The sequence below is a fragment of the Panthera pardus genome, unplaced genomic scaffold (genome assembly GCF_024362965.1).
Source record: "Panthera pardus isolate Hobbes unplaced genomic scaffold, ASM2436296v1 HiC_scaffold_15, whole genome shotgun sequence".
In the NCBI taxonomy this organism is placed as follows: Eukaryota; Metazoa; Chordata; class Mammalia; order Carnivora; family Felidae; genus Panthera; species Panthera pardus.
The window spans coordinates 64102700-64119419 of record NW_026526710.1 but is presented as its reverse complement, the minus strand read 5'-3'; the positions used below and the strand labels follow the sequence as shown (position 1 = coordinate 64119419).

Below are 16720 nucleotides of genomic sequence, written 5' to 3'. Positions count from 1 at the left end.
CTTAGCTGACTGAACCACCCAGGTGCCCCTTGTTTCATTTAAATAACAAGAAATAATGGGTTTTGTAATTTTGCTATTTAACTGCATTTAATCTGTTACAGAATGAAGCTCGCTTCTTAGCTCCCCCCCCCCGTCTTCCTTCACTCCACGGATGCTGAGTGGCTTTTTTCTATCCCAATCTCTCTGCATGAAGTTAAAGTTCTTCCTGGCATTCAGGTTAGCTTAGTTCTCTTTTTTAGGAAAGAACATGGAGCAAGTTCAGTAGAGATCTGGGTTGGGGCTCAGGGATCTACCTGTGGCCCAGAATATGCATGGCTTTTGAGTTGTCAGTGCTGGATGCACAGAAGATTTACATATAGTTCCCTTTGGTTGTAAGTTAGAGAGCTTCCCAGTGAAGAGCATTTGGGGGAAAAGGAAGGTTATTACCAGTCTGGGAAGACTCTCATGGGATGAGCAAACAGAAACCAGGAAGTAGGCATTAGTGCTGGAGGAGGAGGAGCTAAATTCAGGAGAGAAAGCAGAGGAGTTGGGCATGTGTTCCCATGACGCTTCGTGTTTCTGCTGGGATTACTTGCTTGTGTCTGTACTCCCCTAGAGAGAGGTCTCCATGTCTCATTGAGGCCCCCCGGGCCCCAGTTCCTGCTGGCATAACAGTAACTACTGAGCCCTTACTGTGTGCTGCATGCTGTGCTAAATGTTTTCTATACGCCAGTTCATTTAATCTTAACAACTTGAATGTGGAAGCATTTCCTCACTGGATAGATGGAAAATCTGAGCCTGAGCTAGAAGTTCAGGCCAGTATCTGATTGCTGAGTCTTTTTGGAAAAAAAAAAAATTATGGAAATAGAGTTGACACAATGTTCCATTAGTTTCGGGTGTACAACATAACAAGCAAGTCTATAGGTTATGCTCATCATAAGTGTAGGCTGTCTGTCACTGTTCAGTGCTATTACAGTACCGTTGACCCTTTTGCCTATGCTCTACCTTTTATCATGACTTCCTCTTTGTATAGCTGGAAGCCTTAACTCCCAGTGCTCTTCACCCATTTTGCCCATTCCTCCCCACCTGCTTCCCTCTGGCAGCCATCAGTTTTGTTCTGTTTGTGGGTCTTTTTTTTTTTTTTTTGGTTTCATACAAAACTGAAATCATGTCCTTTGTCTTGGACTTAGTTCACTTAGTATGATATCCTTTAGGTCCATCCAAGTTGACACAAGTGGCCAGATCCTTTTTATGGCTGTATAATTGTTATATATATGAACCACATCTTTCTTACCTATTCATCTATCAGTGGATACTTAGGCTGTTTCCATATGTTGGCTATTTTAACTAATGCTGCAATAAGCATAGGGGTGCATCTGTCTTTTTGAATTAGTGTTTTGTTTTCTTTGGGTAAATATCCAATAGTGGAATTAGTGGATTGCATGGTATTTCTATTTAAAAAAATTTTTTTTAATGTTTATTTTTGAGGGCAAGAGCAAGTGGGGGGGGGCAGAGAGGGGGGTGGACAGAGGATCTGAAGCAGGTTCTGTGCTAACAGCAGATAGCTTGATGTGGGGCTCGAACTCACGAACCATGAGATTGTGACCTGTGCCACCCAGGTGCCCCTGGTATTTCTATTTTTAATTTTTTGGGGGAACATCCATACTGTTTTCCACAGTGGCTGTGCCAATTTACATTTCCACCAATAGTGCACAAGGATTCCTTTTTCTCCACATTCTCACCAACACTTTGTCTGATTATAGCCATTCTGACAGGTGTCCAGGGATGGCTCATTGTGGTTTTGATTTGCATTTCCCTGATAATCATCACTAATCAGTGATGTTGAGCCTCTTTTCACATGTCTGTTGGCCATCTGTATTGCTCCCTGGAAACCTACTCAGGTACTCTGTCCGTTTTTAAACCATTTTTTTAGTGTTCTATAAGTTCTTGATATCTCTTGGATGTTAACCCCTTAGATACTTAAATCTTAACCTCCTTGCTCTCCAGTTCATCCAGTAGGAGCCCAGTATGAGGGAAGGGAAGATGCTCAGCAGCATACTGGTTGGGGGATATTCATGACTTTGTCCCCTCCAGTTTAGGGGTTTAATCATCAGGCCTGGGTTCAGGATGCACCTGGTGTCTGGGCCCATGAATGTGATCTTCAGGCCTCTAATGTGGGAGAGGATAGTGGGTGGTCCTGCTTGGATAGGTGGAAAAAGTCTAGTCTTTGTCCTTCAGACTTTATTATGTAGAAGGATGAAATGTGACCCATTTCCTCCTATAAGGGCAGTTAGCTGAGGTGTTCTCACGGTTCCTACAACAGGGCAGTACCTGCCAAAGTGTTTTCTTCCCTATTCATAGAAGTATTGTTTCAAAATGGACACCATTACACCAAACAGAGGACATCACTTATGACATCTCTACAAAGTATGTATGTGCTTTCCTAACCTCACTTGAAGAATGGAGCTATGAATATTTCAAATTTTTATGAGGAGTATGTGTTTTTCTGGCCTAGAGGGATTTGTAGCCTCTTAGCACTGGTTCTCTGCTTCCCCTCCTTGCACGTGATGCCTTGGGCTCCAGGCAAGGTTGGGGAAGCAGCTCATGGTCCTTTGCCGGAGTGAGCCTTCCTGCCTCAGGTGGCATCTGAGCCCCAGGCCCTGCCTTCTAACATTTGTTGTTCTTTGGAGCCCACAGCCTATCCACTTATTTCAATCCTGGTGACTTTTGTTCGCTGATGCTGCTTTCTGTGATCAGGCTGGTCTTGTGTGGAGAAATGTGGATTCTGTGTTGCTTGAGGGGTAGAGGCTGACCAACTTGACCTTCTATCTTCGTGGAGTTCTGGCACAAAATTCGTGTCCTGAGCAAATGCTATGGAGTATTGTCAGTTTTAACAAAAGGGACTCCCCTTGCACCCCCAACCAGAGCCCTGATTTTTTAATCCTAGAGCAGAGATCTCCGTGCCTACTAACCGTGACATCATGTCACTGCCAAGGGTACAGCTGTGAACAGGCAGGCAGTGTGCCGGCTCCTGGTGCCCTAACATGGGGAGGAGGGGACGGGCAATTTATCCAGTCAGCCACCAGGTTAGGCTGTGGGCTCCCCTCTAGTCCGTTCCCAGGAGACGGTGCCCACACTGCCTTGCTTCAAGTTTCAAGGCTATGTTGCAACCCAATCTTCAGTCTCTGATTCTTAAAGTACCTGGTGACTTAACTTGGCACGTCCCTGTAAGTGGCTGTATGTACTTGTTTTTGTGTGTGCTTGCAGGACACTTTGCCTGTGTCAAATACACCCTCGGTGGGACCTGGGCTGCTGGAATCAAGTTAGCATTTCTCCACGAGGGGGCGACAGCAGAAGACTAGAGGTCACAGATTTCTCTGGTCATGGCTTTGACCCTAACTATGCACTGTGAGCTTGGGCAAGTTCTGTGTTTTTCTACCCTCCGTGTTCTTCTCTGTGATACACAGGTGATAACCCTGCTGCTCTCCAGTTTTAAACTAAGATGAAGGATTAAAGTACTTAGTTACTTATTTTAGTGTAAGGCTGTGGAGGTGGCACTATTAATAATTCTAGGGAGTGAATGTTCTCCTTTCCCCAAAGTCCATTTTGATTCTGAGGCTTCTTCTGAAACCATGATTTTTTAACTCTGGCACATCCATTTGAAGCCTAAGAAAAAATACAGTGCTTGGGCCCTACTCTGAGATCTTACTCAAGTGTGGGACCATGGGCATTGGTGTTTCTCTTCTTTTCTTTGCTTTCTTTCTTTCTTTTTTTTTTTTTTTTTTTTTTTTTTTTTTTTTAAGATCTGCAGATAATTCTTAAATGCGAGCCGTCGTTGAGAATCCCTTCTCTCGGGGTTTTGAACTTTAGGCTAGATCCATCTGATGATTTTTAGACATGGTATGGCTATCTATGAACAACAATTTGCAGGACATTGAAAGGATCCCAGTAACCTGGAGGAAATCCCTTAGGCCTGCTATTTTCCTGTTCCCTAATTCTCTGCAGGGTCCCATTCCGGATCCCACTCCTGGCCTAGGATTCCTAGATGACAGTGTATACTATTACCACTGTTGCTGTTGCCTACGGCTTGTAATTCTCTGATGCTGTGGGATTACATTTTATTCTTGGGACCACATCCTGAGATACATCTTTTTACCCGCACTGTACAGCGGAGGAAACCAAGACTCAGAGCCACTCATCAACTTACCCAGGCTAGTAGTGCTTAGATTCTTACCCAGGCTGTCTGGCTGTAGAGCCCCCACAGCCATGCTCCTGTACTGCATCATGATCCATGCAAATGGGTAAATGTGATTCCCTTCTCGACAGGGCATTTATATTTTAGGGGCTCTCTGGAGATTATTCTTGGATCCTGAGCTAAAGTGTTTTCGGGCTGGAATGTCCTGTTCAACCACAGGTGGATAAGGAGAGACCTCTGGGCACATGAGGGTCTAAAACCCCAAGCCTGCTCGCTTGCAAACTTGGGGGGCATCGGATGCACCTGTGTTCCGCTGCCTGGTTCGTACCCCCCTTCCCCCTCAAGGATTGATGTAGTTGGTCGGAGGGGGTTACCTAGTGTGGGAAGCTTTAAAAGCTCCTCAGATGGTTGTGGGGTGCAGCTGGGGTTGAGCATTACTGCCATGGGCCATCACTGCCTCCAGCAGAGAGCTGCCTTTGCAGGCCCTACAGGCAGGGGAGGGAGGAACCTGCGTCTGGAGAAGAGCTCTCCGTGCTGATGCATCTCAATTCAGAGAATTCTGCCTTCTCTGGTTAATATGCGGGGCTCTTTCCAAAAGAAAAATGGCAAGTTTTTCTGGTAATTGGGTCAGATTGCTATCTCTTTAGATATGACGGAGTTAAACATTGTTAAAACGGGATAGTGACAAGTTCAGTGGTGCTATAATTGGGTTATGTGAGTCAGCTGGTCTTTCCTATAATCTGCCTCCAGGAAAGCTGGTAGAGGTCGGATTTGTTTGAAGGAATTCCTTGAAGGTGAGAAAGTAAGAGGCAACACAGAACCTTGGCTGTGGGGAGTTTCTATCTGGCCTGTAGAATCGATGATTTTCTGTTAAAAGAATGTGTTTTATCTTCCTGTTTCTTCAGGCATTAGAAGTGCAGACCCATGCCAATAGAGCGTGTACAGGATACTGTTGGCGTCATCTGCAACAAAAAGTTTTATGTTAAATGGAAGTGAAATTCACATAACATGAAATGAACTATTTAAAGTGAACAGTTCAGGGGCATGAATACATTTGCAGAGCTGTGTGGCCACAACCTCTATCTAGTTGGAGAATATTTCCATCACTTCAAAGGAAACCCCTTCCAAGTTCTTAGCCTGTTCACTTGACTGTTTACTCTGCATTGATCATGTTTTGCCTTGTTTGGGGGTTACAAAGGTAATGGATCTTCCTCAGGTGGGTAGGTCTGGGGAGGGAAGGGACAGTGGTGTGGTGGTTGCTAAGTCAGCACATAAAGCAAAATTTGGTTAAAATTGTGCTTGGCAATCCTATCAATTGCTCATCAAGTGTGGCATGCGTGACATTGGGTAACTGAGCTCTGCTCAGTAATTTGTGGGCACTTTAAGCTGAGAGTCCATGAGATAGGATAAAGGTGGGAAGGCCTGCTGCAGATGTCGCCCATCCTGTACCATCATAATGCAGGGTTTACCTCGTTCTGCTTTCACAGTGAGCTGCTCTCAGCGCACGGCCACATGTATCTTCATTGTGGACATGGAGGAAATGACAGCATCTAGCACGGAGCGGGCACATATTAGGTGCTCAGATGTTTGCTTGATTTGAATCTAAAACTTGATCAGGTCTGTAATACACAAGGTCTGTTAAAAGGAGGAGCATTTGACCATCTGTTTCCAGAGTTGGCATCAATCGTTGCTGCTTGCCCACCCGTGCTGAATAACTATCACTCTTGTTAGGAATTGGCCACAGCACTCTTTAGAGTATATTTTTATGTGAGTTATCTGCTCAACTAGATGGTATGTTCCTTAAAGTCAGGGTATAGATCTCCGTGTTTGTACTTGATTACATGGTGCCTACCACAGTGTGTTTACCATATAAACCGGGGGCTTCATAAGTGCATCACTTACTGATTCCTGTCTCAGCACATGTGATTGAGCATCTGTTATATTGCCAGGGATACAGAGATGCCCAGTAGTATATTGGAAAGCGCTTGAAGTAGTGAGATGAAACTGATGTAAAAGAAATGCCTGCAGAACCGTAAAGTTAATCCTGGAAGGGGTTGCGGCACCTCAGAGTGGGTGAGGGCTAACCCAGGGAAGGTAAGGGTTCAGTGAGGACAGGGCACCGGGACTTGGATTCTGCCCACACGGACAAGTGAGGGAAGGTCATTTTGGACTGAGGAAACCACATGTATAAAGGGTGAGGGCAACAAACTTCACAGCAGGCTTACACAACCATCCTCCACCTGCAGAAGCAGCCATAGACCATATTCAAATAGAATGTGCTGTTGTGTACCGATAAAATCTATAGACACCAAAATTTGACTTTCATGTAATTGACATGTTATCTGGATAGCACCTTTTTTTTCTCCCCTGCAAACCCTTTAAACATTTAAAGACCATTCTTAACTCCAAGGCTGCACAAAAACAGACAGTACACGAGATTTGGCCCAGGGCTATAGTTTGGCTGACCCAGGTACAAAGGGAAGTAGGAGCACAGATTGCAGGAGCAGAACAGCAAGTACTTAGGGTATGCGGTGATTCGGTGGGTGTGGGTGGAGGCTGAGATGCTACATTTTTTTTTTAATTTTATTTTTTATTTTTTAAAAATTACATCCAAATTCATTAGCATATGGTGCAACAGTGATTTCAGGAGTAGTGCCCCTTCCCCATTTAGCCCATCCCCCCTCCCACAACCCCTCCAATAACCCTTAGTTTGTCCTCCATATTGGAGTCTCCTCTGTTTTTGTCCCCCTCTGTTTTTATATTTTTGATTCCCTTCATCTTTTCATAGGATTTTTTCTCTAATTTCACTTAGCATAATATCCTCCAGTTCTGTCCATGTAGTCGCAAATGGCAAGATTTCATTCTTTTTGATGGCTGAGTAATACTCCATTTTGTGTGTGTGTGTGTGTGTGTGTGTGTGTGTATACACATATATATATATATACACACACACACACACACACACACACACCACATCTTTATCCATTCATCTATGGGCATTTGGGCTCTTTCCATACTTTGGCTATTGTTGATAGTACTGCTATAAACATGGGGTGCCTGTGTCCCTTTAAAACAGCACATCTGTATCCCTTGGATAAATGCCTAGTGCACTTGCTGGGTTGTAGGGTAGTTCTATTTTCAATTTTTTGAGGAACCTCCATACTGTTTTCCAGAGTGGCTGCACCAGCTTGCATTCCCATGAGGTGCTACATTTCTAACAAGCTCCCAGGGAATTGTGAGGCTGAGGTCCTCACTTACAGCAGCAAAGATCTGAAGCATCATTCTAGTCCCCTTATAGTGCTGATCCTGTGCTGGGCTCTGTGGGATAGGAAAATGGAGAAAATCTTCTGCCTCGAGGTGCTTTTAGTCTATTTGGGGAGAAGACATTTATAGAAGTAGATGAGTGGATGCTCCCAGAATAAGAATTAAACAGCTAGTCCCAGGCAGTGAGCCTCCCTGGTGCTGGGCGCAATGGACAGGTGTGGCATATGGACAGCAGGAGTCAGGCCGCTGGATCCACTGTGTGGGTTGGGACTGGGCCCCCTTGGCTTCCAGGATGTCACACAGCTTGATGTCCACATAGCATCATTATCTCTGCTCAGTTCCTATTGGGACTTTCCTCATTCTTCTTAGTCACTCTTCTCTTGAGCCTTTCCTGACACCTTTTATATGGAGTGGAGACTTTGAGGACTGTTTCTCGGGTGTGCTGTACTCCCTCTGCCTGGAGGGGAAGGCCCAGGAGCAAGCTCAGAGGGCCAGCAACTGTAGGGAGGCTAAGGAAAGATCCCTCATCTGAAGCTTGGGGACAGTGCCATCAAAGTCCTTGGAGCTGGGTGGAAGATCGGCTTCCATGACAGCGGAGGAGGGAAGTTAGGACACCTGAGGGGGGGAGTAGTGTTGACAGTTATCGTTGGCAAATACTGAAAGTTTGCTCTGGAGGTAGCTCAGAGCACTCTTAATGTCTTTCAAGCACTCAGGTACTATAAAGCTCGATAGCATCTTCATAAAGATGCAGTCATTCCAGCAGGCTCACAGGCAGAGTGGAGATCCTGTGAGAACCTGATTCTTCATAATGCAAAAAATGACTCTGGCTTTGTATCCTGAGCTGGGACACCAGGGATGCAAATTGGTGGTGGTTTGCTTTCCTACTAATGAGTATTGATGAGTCACTCTCCTTGATACTGAACTAGAGACCAGTGCAAGCAGGGTCAGCCGGGCACCTGGGTGGCTCAGTTAGTTGGAGCTTCTGACTTCGGCTCGGGTCACGATCTCACAGTTCATGGGTTTGAGCTCTGCATCAGGCTTTGCCCAGACAGCTCAGAGCCTGGAGCCTGCTTCGGATTTTCTCTCTCTCTCTCTCTCTGTCTCTCTCTCTCCCCTTCCCTCCCCCAACCCCCCTCAAAAATAAGTGTTAAAAAACAAAATGAAGGGCCAGTGACCATCTGGAGGAAAATACCATGTGGAAAAAAAAAAATTGGGGGGGGGGATGGCAGGACTAAAATTAAAGCCTGCCAGCTGCTTGTGCCCGGGCAGCTGACTGACCACAAGGTTGGTTATACTGACCCAGGCACACATTCTGGCTGGCCTTTCAGTCCTAAGAGCTGTTCGTTTCAGGATTGCTGAGAAGGTTCTGTGGCCACGACACTGTGCGCGGGTGCACCCGTAGCCAGGTTGAAAGCAAAGAGGCCCTGTGGCGATGACATACCTACAAGATGGAGACAGTTGTCTGACAGGCATGAGGAGTGCTGTCAAGAGCAGCCGCCGACAGGTCCAGATGCATCAGACGTGTGGTGTCCACGGCCGTACGCGCCACTGGCCTGGGGTGCTCCCATCTCCTGCTGGTCTGAGGTGGAACTCGGACTGGGTATTTTCACGTTCCCAGGTGATTGTAGTGTGCAGTCGGCCCCCCCCCCCCCCGCCCCAGGTGGATGGAGAGGGCTTATTCACTTACCAAGGGCTGTATTCTTCCCTGCTAGGAGTTCTCCAGCTTAATGACTTTGCAGATCTCCTAGCTGCTGGGGGAGGTGGAGGGGGATTTTTTGGGGTATGTTTGTGGCTCAAAGAATGCACAAATAAATCGAGGTTGCTGACGACTTAGGGATATGTAAATACACTTTCGATTTGCTGACCACTCTGTTTCACTTCTGCGGGAAAATGGCTTTGTCCCCGAATGCAGCATATCAGAGCAGAGGTTCCCAGGATTTGAAGATTGGCTCTCCTGTCTCAGTCTTGGCATGTGTTGTTCTGTTCTTTGTTGGCTGGACGCTGCCTCTGACATTGCTCTTTTGTACCACCCTTGAGATGATGGTGCAGAGCTCTGGTGGATGTAACCAGATGCTGGCCTGGCAGTCTTGCTGGGAGAATTATAATTAGATGTGGTGTTCTCTTAGGATCTATAAAGTGCCCTCTGTCCCCACTCCCGTGGGTTACTTACCTGTTGTCATGGTATTAGACCATCTTGTGTTTTAAAACGAGAAGGAAGAGGTGTCCAGATGGCCTTATAACTTCTCTGGAGGACCCCTCGTAGGTAGCGACACATAAGTAGAAACCTGAAAGCTTTATCGGAGTTTCTTGTTTTAATCTTCCAGTACACGAGGGTCTGGATCCCTGACCCTGATGAAGTGTGGCGCTCAGCTGAGTTAACCAAGGACTACAAGGAGGGAGACACGAGCCTCCAGCTCAGACTGGAAGATGAAACGGTAAGTGCAGGTGGTGGGAGCGGGGAGCACAGGGCTGGCTGGTAGATGGTGGGCTTGAGTTTCCCCTGCAGAGTGGAGCCGCTGAGTCCCTGGCATCTTTCTGTTGCTACTGGCAAACTGTAAAACTGTGCTGTGGCTGTCCCATAAGTTCCCACTGGTGTTGTAGCTAAGAGATCGCTGGTGGCCAAGGCAAGAATCTGCTCAGTAGAGTAGGAGGGTTCCGGGATCCTGGCTCATCCATTGTTAGCTCTGTGCCTTTGGGTGAGTTAGCACTCTTTCTGTACTTGTTACTTCATCAGTTACAGGGGAGTGAAAGTTGATCTAGGGGGCTTATGAGAATAAAATGACCTACTATGTGACATGTCCTTAGAATAGTGCCTGGCACACAGCACTCCACATGTGTTAGCTGTGCAGCACGAGTTCTTTAGTAGTTGACTTTCATGTGGCTTCATTCAGAAGGAAGACAAGGTGGTTAACTGAAATCTTCCTCCTGTACTGTCCGATTTTCTGCTTTTTGTGAGCCTTTTGTGTGACTACCCTTCTCTGTTGTGTGCATTCTACAAATACTTGAATACTTGGACTGTGCTGGGTCATGGAGGTATATGTGGCCCTGTCATTTGGGGGAGGTCACGGAAGTCCAGCAAAGTGTTGTGACACATGGCATTAGGCACAGAAGCTTGTGGATAAGGTGTGGGGTGAGGTGAAGGTGTTGAAGGGGTCATGGGAAGGAGCCAGCAGAAGACTGGGTGGGGGGTGGGGAATGAGAGAACAGAGTGTCCCAGCGGAAGTTGTGTGTGCCAGTGGCCCCAGGCTATGGTGTGTTCCCTTGGGGTGTGTTGAAGGAAAGGAGGCCTGTGTACCTGGAAGGCCTTGAAGGCAAGGGGTCAGATGGGTGGGCTGCGGGGTTTGTTGCAGGTGTACAGCCTAGTGACTGGACAAGTTTATACCTTATGCGCTGGGTGTTCTGCTAAGTGAAATAAGTCCCACTGACCGAGATGAATGGCACATGAAATCACTCAATTGTTTTAGATTTCATATGAGGAACAGGTTTTGAAGGAAGTGGCAGGAAGAAACCAAGAAGTGGCTTTGGGATGGGTTAAGTTGGAGGGGCTGCGAGAGCAGGCATTGCTTGGGGGGAAGGCTGGCGGCACTGGTGTGAGACGTTTGTACCATGTCTTTTAGCCTTTGATCATTTACTGTCTGGCTGTTTTTTCCTTCAGGCATCTTGGTCTTGTCTTTGTAGTTAGTGATGACCTACTTGAGAAATAGACCTTGTCTAACACTTTGCCCACATAGTACCTACAGTGGTTGGTGATTAACTCACAGATTAGTAGAAAGAGGGAACTCTCCTCCTGCCATCTTCTGTTTGCAACCCCCTCCCCAAGCCTATCACTTGGTAAAACTGGGACAGTGAGTTTGTTAAATTTTTTACACCAAGGTGTGCATGCCTCACCTTTCCCTTCCTGGCAGGAAGGGTTGAGGCAAGGAAAAAAAGTTCCCAGCAGATGGAATCCTGTTGACTGTGTTGAATAACATCCCACCCCACGACCAAAACAAAATGAAATTAGTTTCCCCCACTTGAAGGCTGTAACTTCTATTCCAACAGATTTCATTTTAGTTGATCTTTTAAGTGGGTGGGTGTTTTTAAAGGGTTATATGGAGGTAGTGAAGAAGGATCTGCTGTGCCACTGAAACAGAGCAGATGTGTGCCTCCCCAGCCGAAAGTCTGCCCAGCATGACTAATCCTAGCAGCTGCCCGGGAGCCCCCCACCCTGCTATGCGGCCAGTCAGCATGCAGTCAGAAGGGATGCCTGGAGCTACACATGAGCAGCTCTTGAGAAATAATGGACTCTGAACACCTAGCTCTGTCCAGGTCACTTGCAAACTGGTTTGTCCAGAGCGGGCTCTGAGTGGTCCCTAGGAGTGACTAACCTGAGCTGTGGACCAGAGGCAGGAGGGCAGAAGTTGGAGGACTGGCCTCTGCAAGCTTGGAGAACATCTACTCTGCAGCTGAGACCTTCCTTGATGTACGAGGCTGGCTGGAAAATCCACCTGGTGGTGTCCCCACCATCGCCCTCCTGTCCAAGAGTGTGGGTTTAACTGCGGTGGCAAAGGAGGAAAAGAAATTGTTCTGGAGAACAGTGTTCTTAACTCCCAGCTTCTACCTTACTGCTCCCCTGTGTTCTGCTCAAGGTGGTCAGGCTCCTTGGTGTTCTCGAAGAGGTTTCTTCTTGGCTGTTGCTTGCTTGCTTGCTTGTTGTGGTCAAGTACACAAAACATAAAATCGACCATGGTAACCATTCTTAAGTTCACAGTTCAGTGGCATAAAGTACTTCCACGTGGTCGTGCCCACCATCACCACCATCCATGTCCAGAACTCTTGATCTTGCAAAACCGAAACTCCCCACTTGCCTGCAGCCCTGATAGCTCCACTCCACTGTGGCTCTCTCAGTTGGGCTGCTTGGGGAACTCCTAGAAGTGGAATCCTAGACTATTGGTCCTCCTGTGTCTGGCTTGTCTCACTGAGCACAATGTAAGGTATTTTACATTTAAGCCTGTGGGAAACTTGTTGGAAAAGGATAGTGTCCTCTCTTCTCCCCACAGCTGTGATGGGTGCCAGGTATCTAGGTGTGCCGACCCTTAGCACAGTGCTGCCTTTACTGGATCAAGCGTCTTGGTGTAGACTGACCTTGATGCATGGAGCTCCCTTGTTTGCCTCGGATAGAGAGATACCAGGCAGCCTTCCCTCGCCGGCCTCTGCCTCCCTTACAGACTCCTGCCCTCTAGTGGCAGGGAAAACTCCCCGTTTCCATGGTTTTGCTTTTCAATTGTTTCCAACTGGAGTTCCTGTCCAGTGTCCTGCAGCCACTTGGTGGGGAGTACTCCCTGTACCCAAGGTCCTGCGGGAGTGTGCGTGAGAGGAAGACGGGTACACGTGAGCCTGAAGGAGGGGGCCGTGTGGCACCTGTGTCTCAGCACACCCAAGCCCTGGAACGTAGGTGGGGCCAGGGTGAGAGGATGGATGTAGCCTGTGTGTGTTTAACAGTAAAGGTCTGCTTTATCAAAAATAAAGTAAAACTGACCTTTCTAATTTTTGGAAATGAAAACCTTTAACGTCTTAAAGATATATTTGCAACTCTCTACTCTTCAGTCTCCATGTAGCTGCCATTGTCAAGAACCATGATCTTGAAGCATGTTGTGCCTCTACCTATATATAAACAAATTGAAGAGGGCTGTGAATTGTTGAGTATTGCAAACTACTCACGTCACGTTGCTGTGGTTGCAGATACTGTACTAATTTGTGAGCGCCTGTGGAGAAGCCGGGAATTAGACACGCGGCGTGGCTGGGAAATGAGATCTCCTCGTGTGAATTTTGTTTGCAGTTGTGCCCTCTGAAAGGAGAGATCAACATGCTCATTGGCCTGTCCTCTCTCCGCCTCTTTCCTGTCCGCTTCCTCCCCACACCCCCGAGCAGTGTGTGTCTCTGGCATTGGTGGGGGTACAGTTGGCAGACCTTCGGGGCACCTGGATGCCGTTACCTTCCTTCAGGGACATGTGGCAAGAGGCGTGCCGCGAGACCTTTTCCCCAGGGGCCAAGGTGTTCGTCCCAGGAGTGTACGTTGAGGATTGCAGGGCTCAGATGTGTCCCCATGGAAGCTTGATCCCAAGTGGCAGCATGATCGTGTGTTCAGTAAGCTTCTATTTTGTGTTGAAGATGATGGAACCCTTGAAGATGAAGGGTCCAGGGAAAGGCCCCTCCTACTCAGGTCGAAGGACAGGGCCAAATGTGCCCGGCTGTTAGGAGATGACAAACTTGGTTCTTTATGGCAGGAAGCAAATGTTGCAGAAGAACGAGGACCCCTGCACTTGACCGTTGATGGCCTCAGCCCTGGGCATCCTGAGAATGCCCACAGGGCTTGTCAGCCCAGTTCAGGTCAAGTGTCACCTGTGTGCACATCTCGTGAAACCAGAGCTAAGAGTGGCCAATACTCTAGTCGCAGTACAACTTCTTCGTGCAGGCGATTTTGACGACTAGTTTTTTTCTTTCTGTTCTACTGGTTATTTCTGTTAATATTTGGTCACCTAATTTTTTGCTCTCTACTGCTCAGTAATCTACACTTGAGACCGTCTTTGGTTGGCAAGGATAACATGAAGACCGTTATCATGTTTATATTGTATGCATACAAAAAACATGTAAAGTTATAAAAACTTGCATGTAAATATTAGTAATATTACCGATGTAATTAGTTATCTTGCTTGAGGTAGGCTGTAATTTGTTTTAATAAAAAATATTTTTATTGTCAGGGTGCCAGGGGGGCTCAGTCAGCTGAGCGTCCAACTCTTGGTTTTGGCTCAGGTCATGATCTCACAATTTGTGAATTTGACCCCTGTGTTGGGTTCTGTGCTGATGGTGCGAAGCCTGCTTGGGATTCTCTTTCTCTCTGCCCTTTCCCTCCTCTTGCTCTGTCTGTCTCTCTCTTTCAAAAAAAAAAAAAAAAATTATTGTAAAATACATCTAACATAAAAATGCCATCTTCACCATTTTTCTAAGTATACCATCCAGGGCATTAAGTACATGGACACTGTTATGTAATCCTCACCACCATCTGTGTCCTTCCTGTAATTGCCCTTTTCCTCCTCTGTATCTGTGATCTCTTCCATCAGTGAGGATACTTTGCCTGGCTGCTTTTGCTTAGAGATGGGTGAACCGTGATTTTTTTTTTTTTTTTTTTTTTTTTTTTTTGCCTCTGCTCTCCCTGCACTCCCCTCCCCCCTGGACAAGGGAGATTTTGCAATGTCTGGGTACATTTTAGGCTGTCACGACTGAGGAGGAAGGTCTGCTCCTGGCATCTAGCAGGTTGAGGACAGGTTTGCTGCTAAGCATCCTGTGGTGCACAGGGTGGCCAGCACCCACCCCACCCCACCCTCTGTCCTAGGTAAAGATGGTGGAGGTTGAGGAATTCTGGATTTAACCCATGCAGGACAGCCTGGATTGTTCATGGCTGAGAGACCCCAAGTCAAAAACCATATTGAGATTCCAGGATTCTAACAGTGTGTCAGTTGTGTTTCCTGCAATAAATTGAAATCGAAAGATTAACTTGGACTCCATATTTAAAAAAATTTTTTTTTCAATGTTTATTTTTGAGAAGCAGAGTGTGAGCAGGGAAGGGGCAGAGAGAGAAGGAGACACAGAATAGGAAGCAGATTCCAGGCTCTGAGCTGTCAGCACAGAGCCCAACTCAGGGCTTGAACCCGCAAACGGTGAGATCATGACCTGAGCCGAAGTAAGACATTTAACTGACTGAGCCACCCAGGCACCCCTAAAATTCAAACTTCTTAATTCTGTTTTTGTTTATGGCCATTTTCTTAATTGTATCATTCATTATTAAAAACAACCGAGCAATTCTATGCGAGGGCTTGTTATACATCCGTGCATCTGTGGAAATTTGTCTCGCTTGTAATGAATGTAATACATGAAGTGTTATCAGGATGAGAATATAAAAAAGTCAAGGCCAGGAATCTTTAGAAATTTGGTGAGATACTTGACTCTACCCCCATGGCACTCTTTTAGACACTCCCCCCAAATCCACACTCTTCTTGAAACCCTTTTGGGCAGCTACTTGGGAGTTTCTTGTTGACTTCACAAAGCAGGAACATTTGCCATGGTAGAGACCTATCTAAATGCTCCACCATGGTTCTCTACCCCCCTTGTCTCCTGTTTGGGTACCATTGCCACTAGAGGATGATGTGTGTAGCTCTTGTGTTAACACCAAACTCTTGCCAGCTGGTAACCCTGTTTTTACTAGCTTATCTTTTGTCTGGATGTCTTAGCTGTATGCGTAGAGTAGGAGCAAGAAGTTGCCTTTATCTACCATATGTGCTTCTTATTAGCTCCAGGTCCTTGCTTTGGGAGCTGTCATTCAAAGATATTTTTATGGTTATATTCTATTTATATGGTTCTGTGTAATGTAACATGGATATGAATTGGTATGAGAGAGGTCATGAAACAAAATCAGACATTCAGCTAAGTATTCTAAAACCATAGACCCATAGAGTATAGAGCAATCTGGACCAATGCTTTCCAAAGGACGACTGTGCTATAGTAGAATGTTGTCTGTCTGTATTGTCTAGTGTGGTGGTCACTGGCCACATGTGTCTGTTGAGCCCTTGAAATAGGACTAGTGTGGCTGAGACACTGAGAAATTTTAACTGTACTTAATTTCAACAGATGTAATTTCCCTATGCTACCTTAGTGGAAAGTGCAGATATGGGCTTAATCCCCTAACTACCTCTTCTGTATTCTCAAGTTTTGGTTAGTCCCAGTATGCTAGGTAGGGACGGATGAGAGATGCCCCTCTCTTCCTAGTCTCAAGGGGAAGGTTGAGATTCATTCCAGGTGGGTGACAGAGAATTCAATATTATGATGAGTTAACATCAAACCTCTTCCTCACCTCCAAAGGCCTTGTTGTTACATAGTGAAGTCTTCTATGCCAGAAAGTGTTCATGGTCCTTGATCACATCCTAAATGCTTAGATTTCAAGTAAAACCACATTAGCTGTAAATTTTCGATACTAACATCAGTGTGGGAATCAAAATCCTATTTTAAAAAAATCTTAAGTTACTCATTCCCTGCTTCCCTCTGGACAAACACACACCACAAAATCATCCTTGAATCATGAGTTTGCCCCTCCTACATCTTGGTGACTGCTCTGGGCATTTTACTTCTCTATTTCACTATAACCAGTGCCACTGGCTTATTTGTGGACCATATTTTCACAAAATTGCATACGCCTTTCCCTCCGCACTTGGGGGAGATTTTTTGAGGGAAATATTCATGTGAGGAAAT

The 16720-nt window shown here is 46.3% G+C and overlaps 1 protein-coding gene across 2 annotated transcripts in view; it reads left to right on the top strand.

Moving 5' to 3' along the window:
- The window catches only part of MYO5B (myosin VB), a 338549-nt gene that overhangs the window by 134546 nt on the left and 187283 nt on the right, over positions 1-16720 (top strand). For both annotated transcript variants that reach the window (XM_019464074.2, XM_019464075.2), the window contains exon 2: positions 9763-9873. In XM_019464074.2, coding sequence (XP_019319619.1) covers positions 9763-9873 — 111 coding nt within the window. The remainder of the gene's footprint in view (positions 1-9762; positions 9874-16720) is intronic.